At 40.3% G+C, this 10,534-nt stretch overlaps 1 protein-coding gene across 1 annotated transcript in view; it reads left to right on the forward strand.

Annotated features, from left to right (window-relative positions):
- The first annotated feature begins 372 nt into the window (after positions 1-372).
- The window catches only part of LOC135094029 (uncharacterized), a 20,648-nt gene continuing 10,486 nt past the window's right edge, over positions 373-10,534 (forward strand). The window contains exons 1-4 of the mRNA XM_063993749.1: positions 373-781; positions 4,096-4,249; positions 8,616-8,837; positions 9,572-9,711. Of these exons, the coding sequence (XP_063849819.1) occupies positions 698-781; positions 4,096-4,249; positions 8,616-8,837; positions 9,572-9,711 (600 nt within the window). The 5' untranslated portion in view covers positions 373-697. The remainder of the gene's footprint in view (positions 782-4,095; positions 4,250-8,615; positions 8,838-9,571; positions 9,712-10,534) is intronic.

Here is a 10,534-nt window from a genome sequence, read left to right on the forward strand (position 1 = left end):
TTTCTTCTGATGTTCCACAATAATCTTGCTACGTCACTTTGGCCGCTTCTCTCAATGTGTGCACTGATAATGGAGCTCTCATACACGACACTACACACACTGAACAGTCACAGGTCACCAGACAAGGAGGAGCGGGTCAACAGTTTTTGAATAAAGTACGTATCTCCCCAGCCATCACCACCAAGCTGCCGCCCGCCACCACCTCCCATCTATTACCAGCAACATTCCAGCATCCGCATTGACATCACTCACTCGTATGTTATTTCCACTTAGAGTGACAGAGGAAAAATGTAGGAAAAGAAAAGATATTCCATCTCGGCTGACTAAACTCGCCATACAGGTTCCCGGCAAAAAGGGGATCAGGGCAGACCTTGAGAGCGGCGCGAGGAAGCCAGTAGTGAAGTGCGCACGGCTGATCCTGGGCTGTCAGTACTGGTGTCCCCGCCTCTTCCACCGCAGGAACCTCCACATCAGCCCAAGTCCTTATCACCACACGATCTCCTATGAAGATTTGTGTGTGCACTGAAAATGCGAATCAAGAGAGGGATTAATTGTCACTCTATCGTTGACTTGCAAGCACGTTAGAAGTACTTACCATTGCCTGTGCCAAGCGAGGCGGTGCCAGGCGAGGGGGAAATAAGTAGCCTCCAGGACAAGATTCGGAGCCATACTTGCCTGACGTGGGGTACGAGGCGCGATGGGGAAGCGCGTCCTCAGTCTCCTCATCCTCGGGGTGGTGGTGCCTCTTGCCCATGAATACCAGATACCCAAGGATACGGCTGTGAGTAGTGTGTGTGTGTATGTGTGTGTGTGTGTGTGTGTGTGGGTGTGTGTGTGTGTGTGTAATAATAATAATAATAATAATAATAATAATAATAATAATAATAATAATAATAATAATAATAATAATAACAACAATAATAATAATAATGATAATAATAATAATAATAATAATAATAATAATATCAATAATAATAGTAATAACAACAACAACAACAACAACAACAACAACAACAACAACAACAACTACAACAACAACAACAACAACAACAACAATAACAACAAGAACAATAACAACAACAACAATAATAGTAATAATAATAATAATAATAATAATAATAATAATAATAATAATAATAATCGGTTTATTAATCTTGCAGCCTTAAAGCTGAAAATCTTGATGTTACATACTTATATACTAACATACATACTACATCTTAAGTATACACTTAACCCTGTGTGTGTGTGTGTGTGTGTGTGTGTGTGTGTGTGTGTGTGTGTGTGTGTGTGTGTGTGTTGTTTCCTTCTTCCTAAATAATGTTAATTTATATTTATCATGTCTTATTTAATTATTTATTCTACTTATATATTTATTTATGTGGAGCACTCAGTTTTGAAAATAGGAAAATTTCCGTGGTGACGAAATTATTGTATATCCATTGTTCATTTAGTTATGCTCTAATTATATGTATAATAGTTGTTCCTATGTGATTTGTCTTAATTCATGAGATGCACTGAGATAGGCATGACACTCCTTGATTTTGATAATATTAGATAATTTAGCGTAAATGTGTGTGTGTGTGTGTGTGTGTGTGTGTGTGTGTGTGTGTGTGTGTGTGTGTGTGTGTGTGTGTGTGTGTGTATGTGTGTGTGTGTGTGTGTGTGTGTGTGTGTGTGTGTGTGTGTGTGTGTGTGTGTGTGTGTGTGTGTGTGTGTGTGTGTGTGTGTGTGTGTGTGTGTGTGTGTGTGTGTTACTCGTTTCCACATGTCCAGTGATCGTGCTTAGAACATAAGGAAACATAAGGAAGCTGCAAGAAGACAAACATACAAAACATGTCTTCTTATTTTCATTTATCATCCTCATCCATAACTTTATCTAATCTTATAGAGTTCCTTATTGACTCACTGACAACCAAATTATAGAGTCTATTCCATTCATCTTCCACTCTATTTGAGAATGAGTTTCTTATCTTTTTTTTTTTTTATCTAATATTAAGTTTGAAGCACTCATTACCTGGTAGTCAAGCACAGCCACATTTACGCTACAACCTCACTGGATGGGAGAACACAACCCATAATGCACTGGGGCCTATTGGTGTATATGCAGTCACTACCTGCTCCTAGGCATTGCATTGCCGCCACAAGAGTACACTAGCCGCTGTGACGTGACTGGCATCCAACACATGACAGACACAAGCCAGAGTACTTAATGTATCGTGGTATTTTAAAAGACACGAAAGCAATCTTGCGTGACTGCTGTGCGAATCAGCGCCGTGACTTGTCTCTGGAGCCATGTCTTCCGCATGTTCTCTCTCTCTCTCTCTCTCTCTCTCTCTCTCTCTCTCTCTCTCTCTCTCTCTCTCTCTCTCTCTCTCTCTCTCTCTCTCTCTCTCTCTCTCACACACACACACACACACACACACACTCGGCTCACAACCAAGAAGGCCCGGGTTCGAATCCCGGGCACGGCGAGGCAAATGGGGAAGTCTCTTAATGTGTAGCCCCTGTTCACCTAGCAGCAAGTAGGTACGGGATGTAACCCGAGGGGCTGTGACCTCGCTGTCCCGGTGTGTGGTGTGTAAGTGGTCTCAGTCCTACCCGAAGATCGGTCACTATGAGCTGTGAGCTCTTTCCGTAGGGTAACGGCTGGCTGGGTGACCAGCAGACGACCGTAGGTGAATCACACACACACACACACACACACACACACACACACACACACACACAGTGCCTGACTGGGTTTGATGTGTTGTCTCTTGACACAACTAGCTTAGTAATAATAAGTTTACTCTTATTTATCAAACGTCAACCCAAAGTAGTATTCGATAGAACGCAGGGATGTAGTAGTCCAGTACCGTCACACACAGTATACACACACACACACACACACACATATACACACACACACACACACACACACACACACACACACACACACTGACCTTCGCGGTGCCTCACTTGACCTAGAGCCGCAGGCAGAAGTAGGATATCGGTGACTGTCTGTCAAGATCCAACCGAGAGACTTGACTTCCACTGCCTCACATCATTGGCCAATCATTCGGCCACCTCCTTGTATATAGATCGTAACTCCATGTGCAAGAAGAGACTGACGCTTTTGATTTTGATTTTACATTCCTTAAAGAAGGGTAGATTAAGACGGGATCTGATAGAATTCTTAAGTGATACAAGGGATGCAAGGCAAATAACAAGGGAACATAAACATAATCACCAGACTCATTAATCAAGGCATGACAAGAAATAAGGATTTCAAGCTTGATAAAGTTACATTTAAAAGAGCAATTGCAAGAAACTGATTATCGAAAAAAAGCAGTACATTAATGGAACTGATTTAGTTATGAGGGTGGTAATGCCGAGTCATAAGTGATGTTTAAAAGAAGATTAAACACTTTTATGGATAGAGATGATATGTAAAAATAGATAGGCATATAGGGACAACCACGTGTAGGCCTAATGACTTCTTTCAGCTTCTCTTGTTTTCTTATGTATGTGTGTATAACGGTGGTAAAAAGTCAAGTATCTTCTGTACTGAGTACCATCGCGTTTTACTCTAAATTTCCTCTAAGTCTATATCCTGACTGTGTTCTTACATAACCTGAAAAGTGTAGATCAGCGGACTTGAAATTGAGAATAACTAGACGCATTGAAGGGGAGTGGGACAGGTTACTAGATTTCTGACTATGATTGTCGGTCTGGGGACAATGCTAGAAAAGCGCGACTGATGTGCTTTAATGGTGTGAGCGTGTCAAGAGGAGAAACTAGTAGTTGTGGGAGGAGGATGCTTGAGATGGATCTAACCAACAGAAGAAAGAAAGGAAGATCTTAGAGAATATTAATGGATGCAGTGAAAGCTGACAAGCTTGTAATGAGTGCGACCGAGAAAGGAGCACAAGACCGAGCTCGTTGAATTCCTTAAAGGTAGCAGCCGAAAAAAAAGGATAATTATACTACAAAAGAAACTACACTGCGGCACATTAGAACTGTGTGTGTGTATGTGTGTGTGTGTGTGTGTGTGTGTGTGTGTATGCGCGTGAAGCGCTCACTGGACGGAGCTTCATCACTTGTCTCTTTCCACAGGTTACTTATGAGAGGCCAATGTCACTCTCACCATCGTCACCACCACCACCACACCATCAATCGCAGCCACCACCATTCTTACAACCACAACAACAAATACCAGCACAACTTGGCCCCAACCCTCCAATACCCACCTCCGTCGGCCATTACCTTGGTGAGTTATTTTTTTTCGTGTCCATCTTTTTTTTTTCATCTCTTCTCATCTGCGACGTTCCTTTCATGTCTATCTTTTTCTGTTCCTCCCTCTTTTTTATGTAAGGGGGCCACTGGCCAAGGGCAACAAAAATATGAAAAAAAGGCCATTTCCATTGCAGATGTCAGAGAAAATAGTAAAATGATAATAATAATAATCATAATAATAAACAGAACAAGTGTCTTGAAACCACCCTCTTGACAGAGTCCAAGTCGTAGAAAGAAGAAAATACAGAAGCAGGCAGGGAGTTCCAGAGTTTATCAGAGAGAGGGATGAATGACTGAGAATACTGGTCAATTCCTGCATTAGAGAGGTGGCCAGAATAGGGATGAGAGAAGGAAGAAAGTTTTGTGCATCGAGGCCGCGGGAGGAGAGGAGGCATGCAGATAGCAAAATCAAAAGAACAGTTAGCGTAAAAATAGCGGTAGAAGACAGCAAGAGATGCAACATTGAGGCAATGATAAAGAAACTGAAGACAGTCAGTCAAAGGAGAGGAATTGGCTTTAATTTCCACCCTGTCTTAAAATAGCGGTATGAGTGGAAACATCCCATACATGTGAAGCATATTCCATGCATGGATGGATAAGGGTTAGCAGTTGTGAGGGAAGGGTGTGAGAAAAACTGGCAAAAATGACTCAGAATGCTGAACTTCATAGGAGCTGTTTTAGCTAGAGATGAGATGTGAAATTTTCAGTTTAGATTATAAGTTAAGGACAGCCAGAGGATGCTCAGTGTAGAAGAGGGGGACAGTTGGATGCTACTGAAGAAGAGGGGATAATTATCTAGAAGAGATCAGGTGTTCCATGACTTCCCTGTGTAAGGTGTTTACTTCCTGAGGGGTTGGATGTCTACGAAAAAAAAAACGTGGAAAAGTGCAGGGTGGTATCATCACCGTAAGAGTGGATAGGACAATGTTTGGTTTAGGAAATCATTGATGAATAATAGGAAGATTGTGGATGACAGGCCAGAACCCTGAGGAACACCATTGTTAATAGATTTAGGAAAAGAACGGTGACCGTCTACCACAACAGCACTAGAACGGTCAGAAAGGAAACTTGAGATGGAGTTACAGAGAGAGAGAAGGATGGAAGCCGTGGGAGGGTAATGTGGGAATCAAAGTTTTGTGCCAAACTCTATCAAAAGCTTTTGATATGTCTAAGGCAACAACAGATTGTGAAAAGTGAAAAGGAAATAAAGAAAAGAATAGTACTGGCAAAAATTGCTATTATGAATATAACAAATGTTGAAAAGGAAATAAATTTGAAAATTAGGCTATTGAAATATTATATGGTTGTGAAATATGGACTATTAAAAAAAAATGAAAAAGAAGTTAGAGGCTAAGGAGATGTGGTTTCTAAGAAGAATGCAAAGGATTCCATGGACGGCAAGATTAACGAGTGAGGAAGTGCTGCGACGTGCAGGAGTGGAAAGAAAGTTGATAAGAAGTATGAAGAGGAGGCAGTTACAGGTTTTGGGACACATCCTGATAGCTGGAGGAATGGAAAGGGATTGCTTGATGGGGAAGATTGATGGAAAAAGAGCAAGAGGGAGGCAAAGAAAGAAATACATGGAGATCTTGCTGGAGAGTATTAACATAGAACACCGTGGACCTGGCTAGAATGGCAGATGGAAGAGATGATTAGTCCTCCATGATCGCTAACCTCACATGACCAGCACTTCGGTAAGGTAAGTAAGGCAACAGCGAAAGTTTCACCAAAATCGCTTTAAGAGGATGATCAAGATTCAGTAAGGAAAGCCAAATCACCAGTAGAGCAGCCTCGACGGAACCCATACTGGTGATCAGATAGAAAGTTGTGAAGTGATAGATGTTTAAGTTTTTGAATCTGTCCTCAACAGGAAGATTTCCTGTTGAGAACAGATTAAAAAACTTTAGAAAGGCAGGAAATTAAAGAAGTAGGACAGTAGTTTGAAGGATTAGAGCGGTCATCCTTTTATAGGAACAGATTGAATGTAGGTAAACTTCCAGCAGGAAGGAAAGGCAGATGTTGATAGGTAGAGTAAGAAGAGTTTGATCAGGCAAGGTGCCAGCAGTTTCAGAGAACAGTAGCGGTTTCCTCTAATATTACCTATTATCCTGTCTTCCTTCTTTCTTCCTTCTTCTCCTAATTTCTTCTCTGTGATTCCCTTGAAATGTCCGCAATGTTCCTCTTTACTCGAGTCATTTTAAATGTTAACAGAATCCCAAGTGAAGTAATGCTAGGTCGGCATTCTCAGCCTTTGTAGCAGATTATGGGCTAGCTACCCTCTGTCTACACGTTTTAATTTCCCATAAGAACCGTATTCTAAGTTCACAGAGATGATTAGTCGGATTCTCACGATGTGTACTACTACCACAACTATTACTACTGATACTACTACTATTACTACTACTACTACTCCTACTACTAATAGTATTATAGTTGATAATAACGATGAAAATGATAAATAACAAAAAAAAAAAAAACAGCCAGTAACAGCAACGTGACCTCTCAGTTCAAAAGACGCGAGTTGTGGTGGAACCCCGCAAAGAGAGAGAGAGAGAGAGAGAGAGAGAGAGAGAGAGAGAGAGAGAGAGAGAGAGAGAGAGAGAGAGAAGATCGCTATCGCTTTAATAAATGTTACTCTGTCTCGTTTCGTTCAGCTTGAAATATCACTAAACTGAGTGAATTGTATGAACGAAGCTATAGAGACTCCCAAGGACACTGGCTGGCACACCTCCCGTTTTCTGTTACCTTGAAAGTTTGGTTCACTTATCCATTCCACGCTCTCCCTCTCATTCATCTTCGCTTTTCTTTCTTCTTTCTACCCATTCTTTACTTTCCTTCTCCTTTATTTTTTTTCGCTATTTTTTCTTTATATATATATATATATATATATATATATATATATATATATATATATATATATATATATATATATATATATATATATATATATATATATATATATATATATATATATATATATATATATATATATATATAGAGAGAGAGAGAGAGAGAGAGAGAGAGAGAGAGAGAGAGAGAGAGAGAGAGAGAGAGAGAGAGAGAGAGAGAGAGAGAGAGAGAAATAAAGAAGGAAAGTATATATATATATATATATATATATATATATATATATATATATATATATATATATATATATATATATATATATATATATATATATATATATATATATATATATATATATATATATATATATATATATATATATATATATATATATATATATATATATATATATATATATATATATATATATATATATATATATATATATATGTGTGTGTGTGTGTGTGTGTGTGTGTGTGTGTGTGTGTGTGTGTGTGTGTTAAGTCTTTTCTGCTTGTGAACCTGTATTAGCAACAACAAGAATAGTAATAATGATAATGATTACGATCACTAAGATGATGATGGTGATGAAAAGAGTACGAACTGAATGAACGGACAAATGAATGAGAGAAGAAAGAAAAAAATAGCGAAAAAAATAAAGGAAAAGGAAAGTAAAGAAGTGTGTGGAGCACTTGCAGATATAATCATCTTCCATACAATGTACGTTGCAGATACGTGTAAATATAATATCATTCAGGACATTGCTTTAGAGTCAGAGAATCATTTCCTGTGTGGTCACATTGTTGGAAGTCTGCACCCTGTCTTGCCCAGGAAACCAGGGCGCCGCGCCTCTCTGATGGGAACTACCGGTGAAGCAGTGCATGGAGTAATTAACAGTCTGCATGGAGTAATTAACAGTACACAACGCCTGCTGGTACGGACAAGCATGAAGACAAAAAATATGAAGAATTGGAAAAGAAGAGAGCCCATACAGAGTGTGAATGACAACTTTTATCCTGATGAGATTGTTCTCTCGCTCTCTCTCTCTCTCTCTCTCTCTCTCTCTCTCTCTCTCTCTCTCTCTCTCTCTCTCCGGGTGGTCAGGGATTTGTATGGCTTAGTGGTCGACTCATGGCTGGTTGTCAGTGGGCGAAGTACCTCTCTCCTGTAACCTTGGCTCAAATGACCTGCCCCTTTTCCTCTCCTTGCTGTATTCAGTTCAACTTCCTTTTATGACTTGTCTGTGTGTGTTTTTTTTTTTTTACTCTACCACAATCATATCATTACTATTGTTATGATTTTACTTTATCACAGTATTAGCTGCTTTCTGCATTTTGTATTACAACAATTTTAATTGCTTTTAACATTTTGTATTACTATTACTTTACTCTCCCACAATATTTGTTGTTAATCAGCATCTTGTAGTGGCTCCATATGACTGCCATGTCGCAGCGGCATACGTTTCAATCAAACCAAAAATACTCCCCTTGCAGGAAACCACCAACAGATAGACCCGTGTGCCCGTGACGAGGTGCTGGTGCGCGGCACGTGTCACCGCCTGCTCACGCGCGGCCCTTGTGCCCCGGACGAGTATGTGTTGCTGGATCCCGCCGACCATAAAGGCTTCTGCGCTGCACGACTCTGCGCGCCCGACAGGATCTTTGTCTTCAGCGACCAGCTCTGTCACGATCCCCTCAATTCCATGATGTGTCCGCGTGAGTGTGCAGAGCGCAGAAGGGGAAAGTTGGGGGGGGGGGGAGAAGGGGAGGGGAGGTGAAAGTTGTGAGGCTATGTATGACCTCGGCAAAAGTTTATTACGTTGTTTTGCATTTGATACACTTCATGCCTGCGTTGGATGATTTTATTTTATTTGCTTTATTCATCTTGTTTATTTATATATCATTTTGTATGTGTGTCTTTGAATTAATATCCTTATCTTTGTTTTCGTTCTTGTTCTTGTTCCTTTTCTTCCTCCTCCTCTTCCTCCTCCTCCATTTCCTCCTTCTCCTCCTGCTGCTCCTCCTCCTCCTCCTCCTCCTCCTCCTCCTCCTCCTCCTCCTCCTCCTCCTCCTACTACTACTACTACTACTACTACTACTACTGCTGCTGCTGCTGCTGATAATGTCAATAATAATAATAATGATAATAATAATAATAATAATAATAATAATAATAATAATAATAATAACAATAATAATAATAATAACAATAATAATAATAATAATAATAATAATAATAATAATAATAATAATAATAGTAATAGTAATAATAATAATAATAATAATAATAATAATAATAATAATAATAATAATAATAATAACAGTGATAATATTATTATTAATAATAATGATAATGTTGTTAACAGTAATAATTCTATTCTACTACTATCCTCTTCTAATCCTTCCTCCTCGTGCTCCTCCTGCCTCTCCCGATATCATCCTCCCTGCAGCGGGCCGACAGCTGTACCAGACGGCCTACGGGACGCCGCTGTGCCAGTGCCCGGATGGAACTTATGAGGCAGACGACGATCTAGACGATGACGTGTGCCAACCTCTTCTAGGCACGTCCATCTCGTGCCCGTCCGGACAGGTGAGAGAGAGAGAGAGAGAGAGAGAGAGAGAGAGAGAGAGAGAGAGAGAGAGAGAGAGAGAGAGAGAGAGAGAGAGAGAGAGAGAGACTGACTTAGAAAAAAAAAAAGTGGTGGCGGTGAGCTCCGAAACATCGCGGTCAAATGGTGCGAGGGGGGAGGGAGGGCGCTTGGTCCACGAAGCCAACGGACACCGACCTTCCAGTGACAGGCGAGCTATCAACGCCGACTACACTTCAAGCCCCGCCACTGCGGTAAGGTTACTCCCAACGGCGAACGGCGAGAGAGAGAGAGAGAGAGAGAGAGAGAGAGAGAGAGAGAGAGAGGGGGGGGGGGCGGGAGGCGGGCAGACATGCAGACAGACAGACTAACTGATACGTAACACGACTGAGGCAATAGAAAATGGAATAATGAAAGAGCAGATAAACGTAGATAAAAATAATAATAATGCCTAAAGAAGGCATTATTACAGGGTCAACTGGAAAATGTGAGATGTTTACGTAAATAAGAATTGTGATAAAGTAATATATACATATTTTGTATACAATACATACATAAGAACACAAGAAAATAAGGTAAGTTGCAAGAAGCCATCAGGCCTACACGTGGCAGTCCCTGTATGAAATATACCTACCTATTCCCACCAATCATTCCCATCCATAAATCTGTCTAATGCTATCTTAAAGCTCCCTAATGACTCAGCATAAAAACTTACTTAATTACTTGCTTACGCAGTAAATTCTTTTTAATTGGTGAACTGAAAAACCGTGGCTTTCTTTCTTCATCACGATTATTCTCAAAGGCCACAGAGATAATCAGTCAAGA

The sequence above is a fragment of the Scylla paramamosain genome, chromosome 44 (assembly GCF_035594125.1).
Source record: "Scylla paramamosain isolate STU-SP2022 chromosome 44, ASM3559412v1, whole genome shotgun sequence".
Classification (NCBI taxonomy): Eukaryota; Metazoa; Arthropoda; class Malacostraca; order Decapoda; family Portunidae; genus Scylla; species Scylla paramamosain.